This window comes from Trachemys scripta, chromosome 1 (assembly GCF_013100865.1).
Source record: "Trachemys scripta elegans isolate TJP31775 chromosome 1, CAS_Tse_1.0, whole genome shotgun sequence".
Taxonomy (NCBI): domain Eukaryota; kingdom Metazoa; phylum Chordata; order Testudines; family Emydidae; genus Trachemys; species Trachemys scripta.
The window spans coordinates 108,825,106-108,843,935 of NC_048298.1; the positions used below are offsets into that span (position 1 = coordinate 108,825,106).

At 44.4% G+C, this 18,830-nt stretch overlaps 1 protein-coding gene across 17 annotated transcripts in view; it reads left to right on the forward strand.

Moving 5' to 3' along the window:
* CACNA1C (calcium voltage-gated channel subunit alpha1 C) overlaps positions 1-18,830 on the forward strand; it is a 724,164-nt gene that overhangs the window by 600,067 nt on the left and 105,267 nt on the right. For 15 of the 17 annotated variants that reach the window (XM_034781034.1, XM_034780951.1, XM_034780978.1 and 12 more), the window contains 9 exons: positions 1,534-1,663; positions 4,894-4,953; positions 8,889-8,995; positions 10,967-11,054; positions 11,522-11,629; positions 12,195-12,247; positions 12,355-12,501; positions 13,793-13,994; positions 15,843-16,001. In XM_034781034.1, coding sequence (XP_034636925.1) covers positions 1,534-1,663; positions 4,894-4,953; positions 8,889-8,995; positions 10,967-11,054; positions 11,522-11,629; positions 12,195-12,247; positions 12,355-12,501; positions 13,793-13,994; positions 15,843-16,001 — 1,054 coding nt within the window. Of the gene's footprint in view, positions 1-1,533; positions 1,664-4,893; positions 4,954-5,094; positions 5,155-8,888; positions 8,996-10,966; positions 11,055-11,521; positions 11,630-12,194; positions 12,248-12,354; positions 12,502-13,792; positions 13,995-15,842; positions 16,002-18,830 lie in introns of all 17 variants that reach the window. The other 2 variants (XM_034781044.1, XM_034781082.1) reach the window with 1 other exon arrangement.

The window sequence follows — 18,830 nt, forward strand, 5'->3', positions numbered from 1 at the left end:
GTAATTGCATCCATCAGTATTCTTCCATTTACATTAAAAAATATCCTCCTCACACTCTGGGACAGTGCTAGGACTTTGGAGTCTAATTAACAGATGGGTTTCCTGATGTACCATATTGATGCACAAATAACGTAAGTGCAAAAACCAGGTCCATCTGGCACCAGGAGTACATGTGGTGCTTCCGTTGGGTGGGGGTGCTTAGTTATATCAGACACACATAACTAAAGACATGTGGCATGATTGTGCCAAGCCCTGCATGGGTGTGCAAAGGAGAAAGGGCACAAGGAACCTCATCTCTCTTGTGCCCCAGTGCAGGGGTCCTTGTGCTCTCCTAAGTATAGTACCATGTGAGGCTAGTGCCATTGGTGGCACTAGTTTCTCCAAAGGGAGTGGGAGACTATGGCTGTCACAGAAGGGAATGCATGCTGCGTCCTTCCAAGGACGTATCAGTAAGCATGCTTGCCTGATGCACAAGGCCTCCCAGAACTTCCATGGGGTCATTGTGTAGGAGCGCAGTCCCAACATGAGGCTGTCATAAAGGGTGTGCGAGTGTATATAGCAGACAGTGGGGTAGCGACAGTCAGGACTCTTGGATTCTAATTCTAGCTCTGCCGCTGACTCACTGCGATTTCTTGGGCAAGCAATGTAACCTCTGCACCTATCTGGAAAGTTGATCTAATAGGGGTTGGGGGTGTTATAAACCAAAAAGGGACCGAAATAAGATAATGATGCTTTAGTCCTCATTCTTTGTAAAGTGCTCTGAGATCTTTGGGTGGAGGGAGTTACGGAGGTGCATAGTAAACTGGAGAAGGACACTTTTCCATTTGACTGCAGTCTATTTTATTTCTTGCCTGCTAGGTTCCTGCTAAGGGTAAGAATTGCTTTGTATTAGGCTGAGCTTCAGCAAAGAGACACCACGTGGCATGATATTATGCCCCTAGAAGCCCCAACTTGCGCCTGATTTCCTGTTATTGTCTGAGGCAAGGGTAGTGAGTGGAGCTCTTCTAGCACCTCTCCAGAGAAATTCCAGTTCCATTTCGGGGTCTGTGGTAAATGAAAAACATGTATGGAAAAGAAGCGAAAAGAACCTCTGAAGATTCTTCTTAACTGGGTTTCTATCTCGTTTAGTTCCCTTTAATTGAGGCCAAGTGGTGTAATTTCAGGATGAACCAACAGGAGGTCATTTATTTTAGAACACAACTAAATCTGAATAGGGACCCAAACATATGTAAACAGAATGGCTGCCATCCTCTCTTTCCTTCACTGAAGCACCAAGGGCCCAGTCCTGCAAGATGTTAAGCATCTCCTATGGCTCCCTTGTGTGGCTCAATGAGAGCTGAGGACACTCAGCACTTTGCAGGATCAGGTACAACTGCCTGGCCTAGCTTTTTCCCCCTCTCCTGGGTCAGAGAGACTTATGCAGAACACTCTTACAGGTACAGACCCAGCAGCAAAGGTGGAGGAGTCCCACCCCTTAGCTCTCTTTGCAGCTGGTTCTGATGGATAAGGTTGTGTCTTTCCTCTCTCTTGCAGGTTTCGTCTCCACTGCCATCGAATCGTTAATGATAACATTTTCACCAACCTGATCCTCTTTTTCATCTTGCTCAGCAGCATCTCCCTGGCAGCTGAGGACCCTGTCAAACACTACTCCTTTAGGAACCAAGTATGCCTCCCATCCTTCCTCCTTCCCTCACAACATGTTAAGAGTGTGATTCAATCAGATCATGAATCCATGCCAGAATAAACTAATGGCAGTGCAGAGAGGGCTGTATCGAAGACTTCTGGGGCTGGCTTGAGTAGGCCAAGGGAAATCAATGGGCTTGCAGAGAAGGCAAGCCAGGGCAGAATTTGGCCTCAGATCAATATCACAAACATCTGCTGGGGAAAGAGGGCAAGAGCAAAGGGAGACAAAATGTTTTCTATGGGGATTTTGGGTAGGACAGGTTACAATAAAACTAGGATCTAGAAACATATGTTGGATTTCAAATAATCCTTCATTTTTCAAGCCCTTTTAGAACTTCAGCTCTCTTGCCATGTTCCTGCCTTTCACTTGAGAAACTCAGGGCCTAATTCTTACCTTCCTTATACTGGCATAAATCAGAAGTAACTCTCTTCAGGTCAGTGCAATCACATCGTTGGAAACCCAGGACTACTGAGATTAGAATGGGCCATTGGTATGTGAGTGCAGACTGTAAAGCTATAATGAAACTGGAGATAACCCCCGATAAGTGTTAAATGCCTCTACTGACCAGGCTGTGGGGGTCATTCAGCCCAGAAATGCATTCTAATCTACCTTTCTAAAAGCTCTTATTAGCCCTCGTAGATGTTCACTGCTCTCCTGAGTTTGCTTCGGTTATTCTGGGTTGGCACAGAACCCAGAAAAGTCAGCAGTTGTGTGTGAGACAACTTTTTGGAGCCTTTCCAGTCTAGTTCTGAAAGAGCTTGGAAGACTTTGACAGTAGCTAAATGTTTTGTAAAGCTTGTTAAAGCTTTACTTAATGATGAATGTTCAACTGTCCCTCAGAAACACACACACACACAACACAAAGTCTGGTTAGTGGAGGCATAGTACATGTTCCTGGGTTTATCTCAGCTTTTATCATAGTTTTGCATTGCACCTTTAAGGGGAGCACTGAACAATATAATCTGACCTATGTGATTGATTACCCACTGGTGCATTGCTGAATGTACTTACTATGGAGGCCTAAATGCATGTCGGCTCTGCAATTATCATACCAGTATTTCCACAGAAGCTCTAGTAGGAAGCTGTAGCTAAAGGGGATCCAACAGTTACTACTGGATGAAGAGCTGGAGGTTTGGGGCAAAATCTTGTCTTGCATATTTGAACCCAGTAATGTTACATGAAAAATCTCTGCTTAATTTTTGCAGGTACAAGTGTTTAAAATGCATCATTAAGGGGACACTGGCAAGATGTTAGGGTTGCAAAAGTGACCTGCCTTTACAGTATGACAGTAAGATTGTACCCTGCCCTGCACAGGGTGACATTACAAGCAGCCTAACTCCCTTTCTGCATCCACACAGGGACAACACAGTCTGGTCCATACACTATCCTGTGCACCAGGACTCTACAGGGCTATGGCCGCTGTTGGCAACTCTCCAAAGTGGGCAAAGGAGAGTGGGGAGACCCTCCGAAGAAGTGGGCTGTAGTCCACGAAAGCTTATGCTCTAATAAATTTGTTAGTCTCTAAGGTGCCACAAGTACTCCTGTTCTTCTTTTTGCGGATACAGACTAACACGGCTGCTACTCTGAAACCTGTCTCTGCACTGGCCAGTGGAATGGACCATACTTGCTATCCTAGGGTGGAGCAGTGGCTGTGTTCTCCCTGTGTTCCCAAGGGGTTGTGCCCTCAATGCACAAAAGAAATTTGGTGCCTAATTCCCAATTTTGGGACCACTGCAGTGCACAAAACTCCTGCTGAACCATGGAGGGGCCTAAACTCACTCGGCACCTAAGTTTTTGCATTAAAACTTCTCTACGCACCCAAATTTCTGCTTCTGAGTATGTGCACTGCTGCCTCCCTCTAGGCATCTGGGCGCCTTTCTCCCACCTAAGCCCTAAAGCAATTCACAAATGGTAGGACAGGCATTCGGCTGCCTACGTCATGTGCAGGGCCCAATCCAATAGGCATCCCCCTCTGATAAATTCCTACAAAACAGCCAGGAGGCAGGGGAGGACTAGGACCTCCCTCATATGACTCTTTGAGACAGACAGAGAGCATACAAGCACAAGAGTGACCTGATAGCCCAGCGGTTAGAGCACTCACATGGGAGACCCAGGATCCAGTCCCCCTGCTCCAGTGATTCATTAGTTACCCAGAGTTCAACAGGAGAGACTGAGAAGCCCCACATCAGAATATCCCAGAGCCCAATAGTTAGAGCACTCACCTAAGAGGCAGCAGATCCCTGTTAAGATTCCTTTTCCCCCTCAGGCAGTCCATCTCCCTGCCACTGAAAGATAATATGTTTACTATTTCTTTGTCCAGTCCGGCTTTACATTTGCCAAGTGATGAGGCTTCTACCACTTCCCATGGCAGACTATTAAATGTAAAGTTTAATCAAACTAGCAAGACAGTAAGCCAAAGAGAAGACATTCACAATCTGCACTGCTAATAATGCAGTTGAAAGAAAAGGTTTGGGGGACTGCAGGAGATTTGACTGTGACATGGATATTCTCCTTCATCTCAAATATATAGGGTCAAATTCTGGTCCCATTGAAGTCAATGGCAAAACTCCTATAGCTTTAATGGGACCCAGGTTGATCCATAGTAAGATAACCCTGTTACCTGCTTTGGATGTCACTTTACACCTCGGGACCTGCCGTTCTCTCTTGTGTCACTCTCGACAAAAAGCTATGATTATGTTTAATTTGCAAATTTATATATTTGTTATTCCCCCAATTCATGACAAGTCAGCACAGAGAAAAAAAGAGCAATAGCTACCCCTGAACAGCAATTTGAAGCCTTTTTTTCCCTCCACTGTAAAGGACACAGAAAAACTTGAATGGAAGTTAATAAAAAGAAATCGCATGTTTTCCACTGAGAGACCAGATATCCTTGTATTCTCCATTTGGAAATGTCTTTGGGAAACCCTTGAATTCTTTATAAAATTTAATTAAATTAAAAAAATATTATTTTGCCTCCGAAGCCACATGGGATTGTAACTCTCAGCAAAGATTTCATTAATATGCTGCCTGTATCCTGTACCAAGAACTTCATTGTATTCAACAGGATGTTCTTACCAAACCATTTCCCATCTATTCCTTCCTGCCCTCCTATTAAAAGACTTGTGCATTTTGATTTTGAATGGTGATTTCTCATTCCAGTGATCACTCACTGATCTACCCCTCCACCCCTATTCCCTTTTGTTTTACAGATTCTCTTTTATTTTGATATAGTTTTTACTGTCATTTTCACCATTGAAATTGCTCTGAAGGTAAAGTCCCCATCTTCTCTACCATTATTATCTGTCACTTATAAGCCTACTACTTCTCTGCCACTATCTGTTGCTAACACACACGCCTGTTTGTATTGGGTCACGCTCAGTACCACTAACCCGATTGTGCTTATTTTTCAGATCCTAGGCAATGCAGACTATGTCTTCACTAGTATCTTTACATTAGAAATTATTCTTAAGGTAACCAATCTGAGCAATACACTTCTCTCTCTCTCTCTCTCTGTCTTTGTATCACTTTAAATCCCATTGTTATCTCCACAGACAGGATTTTCTTTTGTTTTTTAGCTTATTGGTAGTTGTCTACGCTTCTAAACAGATCTTTTGTCCAATGTTGATATTCAAATGACATTTGCTATTTAGGACCAGTGTCAGCATGATGCTGCATTGGGGCGTCAATATGAAGTGATGTTTCTTTCAGGAAATATTAGACAGGGACAAGAAAAGGGCAAACAGGCCAGAAATTTACCCCAACAGTTGCCAATCGTTTCAGGACAACAGTACATATGTACCATACTAAGAACCATGAGCATGCAAGCCTCTCACATGTGGAACTCACACTGCAGAACGGCACTGTGTGAACCAATGCCCTTCCCCCCTCACACAGTTTGGCGTGTCAAAACCCAAAGTGAAGCTCTGAGTTTTACACTGTCATGAGATTGGAGTTTGGAGCAGCCAGAAGTCCCTTGTGGCTTAATGGGAGACAAATAGCAGATTGCCACAGGGGCCCAGCACAGAAGCTCATTGTTAAGGTCTGGAGGAGGAGCCTAGAATACCAGTCACTAAAGAATGAAGGCCCATAACTGGGACGGTACTGGTCGCTGAAAATCTCTGATCCAGAGAGTGAAACTGCCTGGCTAAAATACCCCCTTCTGATTTTCAGGGGAACACCCTGGCCACAAGGAAATGGAACAGGAGAATAGTTTGGCAATGAAGAAAATAAAAATCTGTTGCCTCTGTCTTAACTCTCATTTTCCCAAAAACTAATATTTTAAATAACAGTAATCAAGCAATGTCCTGGCTCTCTAGATGCAGGGTTCAGTTGGCATCTTGCTTTTTACTCAATGAACTGGTTTTAAGCGCTAGTGGATGGCAGCATTCTCCTTGGAGCTGCTGAGATCTCATCATTCCGACAGCTAATACAATATCCAAATGAACACTGGAAGGGCAGGATTCTCCCTGAATGTTAGGAACTGGGCTTGTCTGTTTGGCTTCAAAGCACCAAAACTACAGGGCTGTCCCGAGAGGCTCACCCTTTTTGTTGTGCTGCTGCATACGTGTGTGTGCCCATTAAATCTAACACCCACCAAAAAAAAAAAACCACGTTAAAAAGGAAAACAGCTCAGCAGCAACATTAAATATAAGTTTAGTACAAGCTTTAGCTCTCTGTACAAGGGCACCTTCAAGCCATTTGACTTTATGGTAGTATACCACCAATGGCCCAGTCCTGCTCCCACTGATATGAATGGCAAAGCTCTCATTGACTTCAGTGGGAGTGGGATCAGGTCCCAACCTTTCATCTAACAAATCCACTAGCAGAGTGATCTGCTTTCCCCTGGAGGAGTGAACCTTGTAGTAACTATATCTGGGATTCAATCCTGGTCCCATTGATGTCAATGACCAAACTCTTGTTAAATTCAGTGGAACCAGAATTTCAACCCTGGGCTTTTTCCAGGTGTAACTGATAGAAGAGCAGGGACTGAGCACAGGGTTAGGAGTCAGGAAATCCTGAGTTCTAATCCTGTCTCTGCTAGTGTCCCGTAGCTTGACCTCAAGACAAGTCACTTAATCTCTCAGGGCCTGTTTCTCCACTGTCTTGCATCTTGTGCAGTCTTTTACATGAGTACCAAGTAGGTGTAAAGAGTTGCCTTGACTGGACCAGCACAAATCTCAAGACAGTGGAGAATTTGTAATTTGGGGCTGATAACACTTCCCTTCCTCACAGTGTTGTGATAACCATTAATTAATTGTCTGTACAATGTTTTGAACATATAAAGTGCTGCATAAGCAAAGACTATAATTCTTTAAATCATTTAAAATGGTATTGCAGTTGCTTTGGTCAGTGCCACAGGTGGAAAGCAGACACTGGATTATACACTCTTTAAGTAGCTTCCCTGAATATAGTGAAATCTTCCAACAGGCAGTAAAGAACCACTGTTCCTACAGTACTGAAACCCAGCAGAGCTTCCCATCCTGATTTCAATGGTGTCTTCTTTCTTTCAAGATTGCCATACAAAATACAAGCAGTAAAGGGCATCTTTACCACCTTTGTCATGGCAAGAACCCTCCCTTTCCCCAGTCAAATGTGTTCATAAGTATAAATTCTAAATTGAGGCCAGAGTTTATACTTCCTTCCCTTCTGAGTCCTGTCTGACTGATTGATTGGTAGGCAGTTCCTAATGTCGTGGATGTTTGGTGAATAAAGTCATGCGCTATATCATGCTGTCTTCAGCACTCCTTTGACTGGAATTGCCATGGGTAGCCAGGGCTGGAAACTGCTAGGAAGTACACTATCTGGACTAATAGCAGGAACCAGAGGACCCATATAAGGTTGTGTATCCTTCACAATCCAACTGGACTTAGCCTCTGATTGTTTTTCTCTTGCTTTGAGCAGCCTGGTTAAAGCTAATCATTTTTAGAAACTGCAATGCTAGTCTCATCTAGTTGTGTTTTGAGATGGGTCTTGCCCATAAAATTCAAATCAGGATCTGAACTTTCCCAAAAAGATGCTCCCTTTCTGTGGGACAGAGGGAATTCTAAGGCTCCAGAACTGTATTTATTGACAATGTAAAAAGAGAGAGGTCTGAACCTAAACTCCAGGTCTAAAAACTTCTGGACTTCCCAAAGTTCAGAGGTTTTTAGGCCTGGAGTTTTGTTCAGACCCATCTGTATTTACAGTCAATAAATACAGTTCCAAAGATGGAAAATTCCACCTGCCCCACAGAAAGGGAACATTTTTTTTACAGAATCTCGTTGTTATTCAATAAAATACACCTTCTGGGGCAGGGAATCCCTCATATAGGAAGTGGAATTTTAATGTTCCAAGAGTGGAAGGTGCTCCTGCTGACTGTTCTTCCTAGTACAGAAGCTTTAGTCACATTGTCCCATGGTATCTTTCCTTAGGATTTGTGAGAAAGGAACAGAGGGAAGAGCGGGGAAATATACCTGCTTCATTTCTTGAACAAAATTACAGGGACCAAACTGGGGCTGAACTTGAGGGAAAGCAAGTAGAGAGGACACAGGATTGAGTTTCTGAATCTAGGGAGTGAACCAAATCAAAAGGGAATTCTGCCTACCGTTTCAGCCCTGGCCTAAATCATAAAATCCCCAAGTGATTCAGTTGTTGTTCTCGCTCAGAGGGAGGAGGTCTCAGCTGTCCACTCCAGATGGTATTGCCCAGGAAAATATCCCAAGAAACAGTCCCTTTTTATGTAATATTTTTATTCAGCCTAGTCCTGGAACCTTTATAAAATGCAGGCATCTTAGTCATAAGTGCCTTGCCATTAAAGATAAAGGGGAAGGCATTTGGTTGCAAAGAGTTGTTTTTGCAAATATTCACTGTGTTGCTTTGCTATTTCTAAGTGAACTTTATGTTCTCTGTATACTCTAATTCCAAGGAAGAATTACTATTGGCCCCAAATGAGCACCCTCTCCCCAGATGGCTGGACACTGGCTTGAAACTTTTCCTCATATATTCTCATGATAGTTATTTTACCCTCTCTCCCACTTCATTTTCTTTCCACTGGGACCCATCCTGTCCACTGGGGTTTTGAGGTAAAATGATTGCTGCATTAAAAATATTGCCCTTTCTTAATATATACACCTCGAGCATAACAAGTTGGACTTGGTCTGAGAGATGGTCCCTGAATAGCTGCTAATGGCAAAGTTTGCTTGTGTTTCCATGTGCCTCCCCGCAGATGACTGCATATGGAGCTTTCCTCCACAAGGGCTCCTTCTGCAGGAACTACTTCAACATCCTAGACTTGCTGGTGGTCAGTGTGTCTCTCATCTCCTTTGGGATCCAGTGAGTGAGCCATTCTTGACTGAGATAATCCACTGGTCTGTTGGGAGGGCGGGAGGGGGTGGGGGAGGGGAGGTACTAGATGGATTGTGTTGGCTTTTCTGTACAAGTTTTTATTTATTTTTTACACTCCCCTGAACAACAACAGTCTTCTTAAAGCCTCAGAATTGTTTTGCAGACTCGTTCAGGAAGTGGCTCATACTAGCAAGGCTCAATACGAATTGGGTCATGCTGTCTGTCGGTAATGACCTGAAGCGGGAGATATCGGAGATAGCAAATGAAAGAGAAGAGTGTAGTCCAGCAGTTAAGATAAGGAACTGGGAGTCATGAAACTCTCGGGCTCTCACAGTGTTACTTCAGGAGAGTCTTTATACCTCCCTGTGATTCAGTTACCTCTTCTGTAAAATGGGGTAATATAGATCTACTTCACAGAGGTGTTTTTCCTTAAGGAATGCTTGCAAGGCACTTTGAGAGCCTAGGGAGAAAGCTGCAATAAAATTACAAAATTGTTGTTGTTGTTATTACCCAAGCCCTCCTTCCATAAACCTTACCAAGCGTATGGAACCACTTGGTTCTGTTAGAACTGTCTGCCTCACACGGAAGATCTGAGGATAAAGCCAGGGTAATTCCTACCTAACAAGAACCCAGCTGATCCCAAAGCAACTTTACCTTGTTCCTATTATGCGAATAACAGCTTCCTTAGGGCCTGATCCAAAGCCCATTGAAGTCAGCAGAAACATTCCCTTTGACTTCAGTGGGTTTTCTATCAGCTGCTTAACAACTGTTCAATGCTCATTTTGGCCATTATCCCCAGCCCTTGAAGAACTTGTTCAGGCTCTTCATATGCTAGCAAAAGGAGAATGTTCCCAAAAGCTGTAGGCGGGGGCCTGACACCTTACAACTGCAGGAGGGATTCTTCATCGGGGCTCACTCCTGCATGGTGCTGACTGAGCTCTCTGCCCTAGATGTAGCAAAGCATTCATCCAGATGCTTAAAGTTAAGCATGTGAGTAGCCCCACTGAATTCAAGAGGACTATTCATCTGCTAAAAGTTCAGTACATGCTTAAGTGTTGTGCTGGATCAGAACCCAAATGCTCAGCACCTTGCCAAGTCGAGCCCAAGGTTGGATGAGGAACCTTTAAATTCATGAGACACCAAGAATTAACTGATGTGCTCCTTTCTTCTTTTAACACGTCAGCGCTGTGCTTCTTTGTGCCCTTATCTTAAAATGTCTTGCGATGATTGCATCGTGGCACCGTTTGCCATTGCACATCTGTCGTGTATTTGGCAGCTTGTCCTGTTCGAGAGAGCCCTCCCTGTGTTCTGATCGTTTTGTGAATACAATGGAGATGGCTAACGCTAGAGGGATGTACCCTGGGACTCTGATCAAGAGGCAGGGCTCACCTGGACATTTCAGTAGGGCAGCTTCCCATCCTATCTCAGGGCTTTCTGAAGTGCTTCCTAAAAGCTCCTTCCTTTCACAGAAAGTTCTGAAACATGGCTAAAATTACATTTTACAAAACTAGATGTATTCTGAGGAGAGTATCTACCATTCTTGATGTCTCTGAATTATATATTTATTCACAACAAGGACTGTGTTTGAATGAAATGATTTGTAAGGAACTTGCTTGTGTGTGTGTGTGTGCGCGCGTGCATGACTGCCCTCTAGTATACTAAATCACACTATGTTAATCTGTGTCATAAACCCTATACTGCCAACAGCTAATGGAGATTCTCCTTTAGCCAAAATTGTAGTAGCCTATGCCTTTGAAGCAGAAAGTACCGAGTTCTACCCCTGTTGCCACCTTGATGCTTTCAGTGGCATGGCATTCAGCAAAGGGATGACTCTGAAGTGTTGGGCGGCCTTGGATTTCTTACAGTATTTACAAATGGGAAAGAGTGGGTGAACTGTCCCTCAGGTAGGTCACTTCCTATTGTCGCTGTAAAAGCTGATGTACTGCTACTCTCTTCCAGGTCCAGTGCAATCAACGTAGTGAAGATCTTACGTGTCCTGCGAGTGCTCAGACCGCTGAGGGCCATCAACAGAGCCAAGGGACTAAAGGTTAGAGAAATCCTGATCCCCACAAGTGGTTCTCAAGACTAGAAATCCAGGTTACTTCAGTCAAGAAGTATCAGCCTTTTAACACCACTTGAGTAGTGTTTAAAGGGTTACTGACAAGGTTGGAGGGCCTAATGCACTAGCTTTGGGTTGGTTTGCAGATAGGTGGGCTGCGCTTCTTGCCTCCTCTCTATCAGCCAGGTCCCTTCACCTGACCAGGAAGGGTATTCATATAGATGAGGATCCTGCTGCTCTCTGAGCCAAGTTCTGGTCTTTTCTACACTTTTCTGCCTGCTCACAAGACTACAGCTCACAGTCCAGGGAGTCTTTTCTTCCTTTCCTGAGACACCACTTTATGGAGCTTGTAACCTGGGATTCTTATATTTTTGCTGAAGCCTTGTGCTTCTCCAATAGCGACAGCAGCTCAGGATGGTTCCTCCAGTTACTCTTGCCCCATCTTTCCTTTGCAGCACGTGGTCCAGTGTGTATTTGTAGCCATCAGAACCATCGGAAACATTGTGATTGTCACCACTTTGCTGCAGTTCATGTTTGCCTGCATTGGAGTTCAGTTGTTCAAGGTAAAACCATTGGGTCCATTCATTCATCCATCCCACTGAATCATCTTCTGTGGTGGCCGGGGGGAGAAACGTAACGTGGTGAAGTGTAGGGGAAAGGGGAAATGGAGCTTTGCGTGGAGCAGAAACCATCCTCAGTACCGTCAGATAGGAGTCCTGGGTTAAGCAGTAATCCCCCAGGCTCCCATTAGCCAAGTTCCGAAGACATGAGACCAGGCATGTCGCAAAGGTGACTCATTAAACCTCAGGTCATGAGAACCAGGAGCAGCACTTTGCCACCCTCTCCCAGAATTTTGTGGCATAACATCAATAGCAGTGGGGCTTTTCTCGGGGAATGTCCACGTCCATGTCTTGTACAACTGAAGGGACTCCAGATGAACACTGAACGTTCCTTCTGTCCTCTCCCTTTGGTTTCTCCTTTTATACCCCACCCTCCTGACACCAGTTGTTACTCAGCTCTTCATGGAGGCACATAGTCAGTTAAGCAAAGAGAAAGTGCAATCTCCTTGCTACACTGATCAACCATAATGAAGGGAGACTTCACTCCTCTTCTCTCATTCTCCCCTAGGGCAAACTGTATAGCTGCAGCGATAGCTCCAAGCAAACAGAAGCAGAATGCAGGTGAGTCCGGCCTTTCCCAGGCAGCTGCATTTCTCAGCTCCGCTCTAACTGGGTCTAAGTTGAGAACTGAAAATCTCTCTTGTTTTCCTTCTGCCGTCCAACAACAGGGGGCATTATATTTCGTACAAAGATGGAGAAGTCACCCAGCCAATCATCCAGTCCCGCAATTGGGAGAACAGCAAGTTCAACTTTGACAACGTCTTGACTGCCATGATGGCACTCTTTACTGTTTCAACCTTTGAGGGCTGGCCAGAGTGAGTGCACAGCTGATCTGGGGGACAAAAGGCTTGGTGATGGGGAGCAGTGCAACTTCCCCATTCATTTCTAAGGGAAAATCAAAATCTAACCATTAATCTTCCCTCGTCTAAATTTTCATGCAGTGTTGCTTAACAGCTGCCACACCCCAGCCCAGAGGTGGCTGCGTTTCAGAGGTGGGTGAAGTGATTCCGATAATATCCCTTATCATCCACTCAGCAGAGTTATGAGGCTTAATTAGTGTTTGTAAAGTGTTTTGATAGCTTTAAAGGAAGGCGATAGAAATGTGTAGAGGAGAAGTCGTAGCAGCATTAGTATTTCTGTATATGAAGATTGTAAACCCCTTGATGTCAGGCCAATTGCCCCTTTCAGCTCTCAGCAAATACTGATGAGTAGTAGAAGCAATATTAATATTTTGACTACTACTGATTAATATTAACATTATTATTCTTTCAACCAAGTGAAAGCAATTGTTCCCATTTTGACTGTTCCAGCTAGATGCCCAGTACTAAATGCTTGGTATTGTAGAATACTATGTGTATAACAGCTCCCTGCCATGCCATACTTTATCTGTGCTGTGAACTGCACGTGAGGCACATTATCAATAGTTACAGAGAATGGTGAGTTTTCTCACGGGTCCACCCCACCAGTGCCAGGCTGGTGTGAAATGCGACAGCACAGGCCTGTCCATGCTGGTGAGACACGAGATGTCTCACAGTGCCGTCCTGTGTGTGCCAGGGGGGCCTGGCATCTCTCTCAGTACCATTCCATCAGGGTGACTCAGGCATGAGCTGTCTCATGGCCCTACCCTGTCCTAGCCAGGCTCAAGAGCTTTCTTTCGTTGGTGCCAGCATGACGTCAAATAGTTTAAAGTGCCAAGATCATGCTTCCTTTCAGAACGCCTGTGAACAGCATCAAACTAGGACCAAGTTCCCAACAAATTGGACTGTTCCTTCTTTATCTGCACTATGTTAAATGAAGGGGCACATCTTCTATTTTAATCTTTTAAAAGATTAAACTACAGATAGCCCTGAACCCACAGCAGAGTTGAACAGATAAATTAAGATCTAGATCTGAACTTTCACAAAAGTTTGGGAGTCAGATCAGGAGGTTTAGTGTGTGTCTTGTCCCTGTATAAAACTAAATCCTTTTTCAATATTAATAAAATTAGAAGAACATAGCTAAAACTTAGACTCCCACCATCTTACTTACATAGCCCAGTGGGGTGTTGAGAGACAATTATGTTGGAAATTTTCTAAGTGTCTGCATTGGGTTTCTCTTCACCTTTAGGCTGCTGTACAAATCCATAGATTCTCACATGGAGGATGTGGGACCCATCTATAACCACAGGGTGGAGATCTCCATTTTCTTCATTATCTATATCATCATCATTGCTTTCTTCATGATGAACATCTTCGTTGGTTTCGTCATTGTCACGTTTCAGGAACAAGGAGAGCAGGAATACAAGAACTGTGAGCTGGACAAGAACCAGGTAACTTATGGCTGCATAGTGCAACCAAAGGCATGAAATACTAGCCAAAGGAAATGCACAAGGGCTAAAATAGCCAGAGTGGAACACAGAGGGCTATCAAACGGATAAAGCACTATGCTGTCTCTATTTGTCATCATTCAAGAACCAGGTAAAATAATTTCTTCTTAAAGGCCCATAGATAGAGCCAAATTCTGCTGTAACACCCGTGCAACCACACTGACTTCATTGAGGTTGCATGAGTGTAATTGAGGGCAGAATTTGGCCCACAGGAAGTTTGATACTGTACCCATGAGGAATTATTGGTTAAACTGGAAAACATGGGGATTGATATGAAAATCCAGAGGTGGATAAGGAATTGGTTAATGGGGAGAATGCAGCGGGTCGTATTAAAGGGTGAACTGTCGGGTTGGAGGGAGGTTACTAGTGGAGTGCCTCAAGGTTCGGTTTTGGGACCCATTTTATTTAATCTATTTATAACTGACCTCGGAACCGATTGCAGGAGTGGGCTGATAAAGTTTGCGGATGATACGAAAGTGGGAGGCATTGCAGATTCGGAGGAGGATAGGGATATTCTGCAGGGAGACTTGAATGAGCTTGTGAATTGGAGTATCAGAAATAGGATGAAATTTAATAGTGAAAAGTGTAAGGTGATGCACTTGGGGATGACTAATAACAATTTTAGTTACAAGATGGGGACGCATTGATTAGAAGTAACGGAAGAGGAGAAGGACCTAGGGGTCCTTGTAGACCGCAGGATGACTATGAGTCGACAATGTGACGTGGCGGTGAAAAAAGCCAATGCGGTCTTGGGATGCATTAGGCGAGGTATATCTAGTAGGGATAAGGAGGTCCTGCTTCCATTGTATAAGGCGCTGGTGAGACCTCATTTGGAGTACTGTGTGCAGTTCTGGTCTCCCATGTTTAAAAAAGATGAACTCAAACTGGAACGGGTGCAGAGAAGGACGACTAGGATGATCAGAGGAATGGAAAACCTGTCCTATGAAAAGAGACTAGAGGAGCTTGGGTTGTTTAGTCTGACAAAGCGAAGGCTGAGGGGGGATATGATTGCTATCTTTAAATATATCAGAGGGATAAATACAAGGGAGGGAGAGGAATTATTCCAGCTCAGTACTAATGTGGACACGAGAACGAATGGATATAAACTGGCCGTGGAGAAGTTCAGGCTTGAAATTAGACGAAGGTTTCTGACCGTTAGAGGGTGAAATATTGGAACGGCCTTCCGAGGGAAACGGTGGGGGCGACGGACCTGTCTGGTTTTAAGATTAAGTTAGATAAGTTTATGGAGGGAATGGTTTAATGGTAAAACATAGTAGCCAAGGAAAACCAAGCAATGGTACGTAAATAGTATAATGGCCAACAGGGGTCAGGCTAGAGACTCTTGCCTACATGCTCGGGGTCTTACTGATCGCCATATTTGGGGTCGGGAAGGAATTTTCCTCCAGGGTAGATTGGCTGAGCCTCTGGAGGTTTTTCGCCTTCCTCCGCAGCATGGGGCAGGGATCACTAGCAGGAGGGTCTCTGCCGATTGAAGTCACTAAAACACAGGATTGGGGACTTCAACAGCAGAGTCCAGGGAAGGGTTTTGTGGCCTGCAGCATGCAGGGGGTCAGACCAGATGATCATAATGGTCCCTTCTGACCTTAAAGTCTATGAGTCTATGAGTCTATAAGTACAGATGGAGGTTCCAGTAAGTAGAATGTATTTATTTAGATTGTGATCTAAAAGAAATTACATACCAAAAACAATTGTCATGGAAATATATTAATTTTTTATACATGAGGCAACCCACCTACCTTATTTTTTTAATCTCTCCTTTCTCTTTAATAGCGCCAATGTGTTGAGTATGCCCTGAAGGCCCGCCCCCTGCGGAGGTACATCCCTAAGAACCAGTACCAATACAAAGTGTGGTATGTGGTGAACTCCACCTATTTTGAGTACCTGATGTTTGTTCTCATCCTGCTGAACACCATCTGCCTGGCTATGCAGGTAAGTCAGAGATCAGAAAGCACCATAGGTGTGGGGGTGGGCAGCCCTTCAGCTGGGAGGATGTGGGAGTCTGGCAAGGCTTTAAGTTGCTCCCCAGCCTATAACTCCCCTGGGGTGAGAAGGAAAAGACCTGACTCTCTTGTTTGTTAAAGACATTGGGCCAAATTCATTCCTGGTGAAACACCACTGAAACCATGAATCTGGCTCTCCTCTTCTTTCCAAGAGGGCACCAATAACTTAATTCTGTTTATCCTCAATTTAAAAAAAATAGCGAAGTCACAGTCCAATTAAATGGTAATCCAAAGAACAAATGAACTCACAAGCCACAGACAGAATCCTCTGAAAAGTAGAGGTGGGCCTGAACCAACACCGCAGATATAAATACCCCTATAACTCGAGGGTGGGCCAACACCCAGATCTGAACTTTGCATCTCACCCTTTTCCCAATTGGAAAGAGAGGACAAATATCTGGGGAAGAAAAGAAAGAGGGGGGTGGGAATGGAAGGGAAAAAATCACTAGCATCATCTTTAGTCTGTGGTCTGTTCTTGCATTGCTGAATGAAGACTAGGACGTTTGAGTTCACCATGAGAACACACCAAATACCACATTGATGGCCACATATTCAAAGGGGCTTCATCCCAGTCTTCTACATCATGGGTGCAGTTTTAGGTTTTGCACCTATGCTATTTCACAACAAAGTTATTGCCCAGTGTGTCAACTCCACATTGTGTGCAAAATTGCATTTGCTCATGCAGGTCAGGTAATTAGGTCCTTATATTTGCAGAGGTTGCATTTGAAAACTCAGCCAGGGGGTTCAAATTCTATCCTTGGATGTGTATTTATGGCAATGAGAGTCAGGCACATACAATTAAGGGCAGAATTTGTCTCACAGGATGAAGTGTTGTAGCAGAACTGCAGCCTATTAGGACTACTTCCTTTCCTTCCTGGAGACTTGCTGTGTTCAAAAGCAAAGCTTCTGGAAGCAATACCAGACAAGGAAACTAATTAGTGATATAGTGAGAGGTATAGTACTGTCATGGATCAGAAACTAACTAAGAGACAGAAAACAAAGATCAGGAATAAATGGTCAATTGCCAGTGGCTATGTCTACACTTACAGTTGTGTATAGAGTACATATATTACACACCTCCCTAGCTTGGGTAGAAATAGCAGTGTAGACAGTGAGGCACTGCTTAGGTGAGTCGAGTAAAGACATGCCAGAACCTTAGGATATATACCCTACCCAGCTCTCGACACCCCCAAGTAGTGCCTCCCACATCTATGTTCCTATTTTTAGCATTGTTGGCAGAGCCTTTCCCTGCTGCCTACGCACAACTACTTGTAGCCTTTCATTGCTACGTGTAGCTACACACCATAGTGTGGATGCAGACTAGTTTTCATAGAATCATAGAACTGCAGGGCTGGAAGGGACCTTGAAAGGTCATCAAGTCCAGCCCCCTGCACTGAGGCAGGACCAAGTAAATCTAGACCATCCCCCTAATAGATGTGTGTCCAACCTGTTCTTCAAAATCTCCAATGATGGAGATTCCACAATCCTGCTTGGAAGCCTAATCCAGAATTTAACTACCCTTACAGTGAGAAAGTTTTTCCTCATATCTAACCTAAATCTCCCTTGCTGCAGATTAAGCCCATTACTACTTGTCCTACTTTCAGTGGACACAGAGAACAACTGATCACAGTCCTTTTTATAACAGCCCTTAACAATTTGAAGATTGTTATCAGGACCTCCCTCAGTCTTCTTTTCTCAAGACTAAACATGCCCAGTTTTTTCACCTTTCCTCCTAGGTCAGATTTTCTAAGCCTTCTATCATTTTTGTTGCTCTCTCCAGTTTGTCCACATCTTTTCTAAAGTGTGGTGCCCAGAAGTGGACACAGTACTCAGGTGAGGCCTCACCAGTGTCAAGTAGAATGGGATAATTACCTCCCATGTCTTACCTATGTGTATTGACTCCCGTTAATACATCCCAGAATGATATTAACCTTTTCTGCAACTGCATCATATTGTTGATTCTCGTTCAATTTATAATCCACTATAACCCCCATATTGTTTTCAGAAATATTACGGCCTACCCAGTTATTCCCCATTTTATAGTTGTGCATTTGCTTTTTCCTTCCTAAGTGAAGTACTTTGCCCTTGTCTTTATTGAATTTCATCTTGTTGATTTCAGATCAAGTCTCCAAATTCTCAAGGTCATTTTGAATTCTAATCCCATCCTCCAAAGCCCTTGCAACCCTTTCCATCTTGGTGTCATCTGCAGACTTTATAAACATACTCTCCACTCCATTATCCAAGTTATTAATGAAAATATTGACTAGTAGCGGACCCAGGACTGACCCCTGTGGAACCCCACTAGATACACCCTCCCAATTTCACAGCAAACTATTGATAACTACTCTTTGAGTACTATTTTTCAACCAGTTTTGCACCCACCCTATAGCAATTTCATCTAGACCAGGGGTCGGCAACCTACGGCACGCGTGCCAAAGGTGGCACGTGAGCTGATTTTTGATGGCACGCAGCGGCAGGCTGAGTGTCTTAGCCTGCCGCCGCTCTGGACTTTCCACTGCCGGCTCCTGCCAGCCAGGGTCCTGCTGCCGGCCTGGGTGAAGGAACCCCAGGCTGGCAGTAGGCTGAGACCCCGACTGGCAGGAGCCAGCGGCCGAAACCCCAGAGTGGGGGCGGGCTGAGACACTCAGCCCGCCGCTGCTCTGGGGTTCCCGCTGCTGTCCCCTTGCCAGCCAGGGTCCCGCCGCTGGTCCCACTAACCTTGCTTCCAGTTGGAGTTCCAGCACAGGCCCCCTGCCAG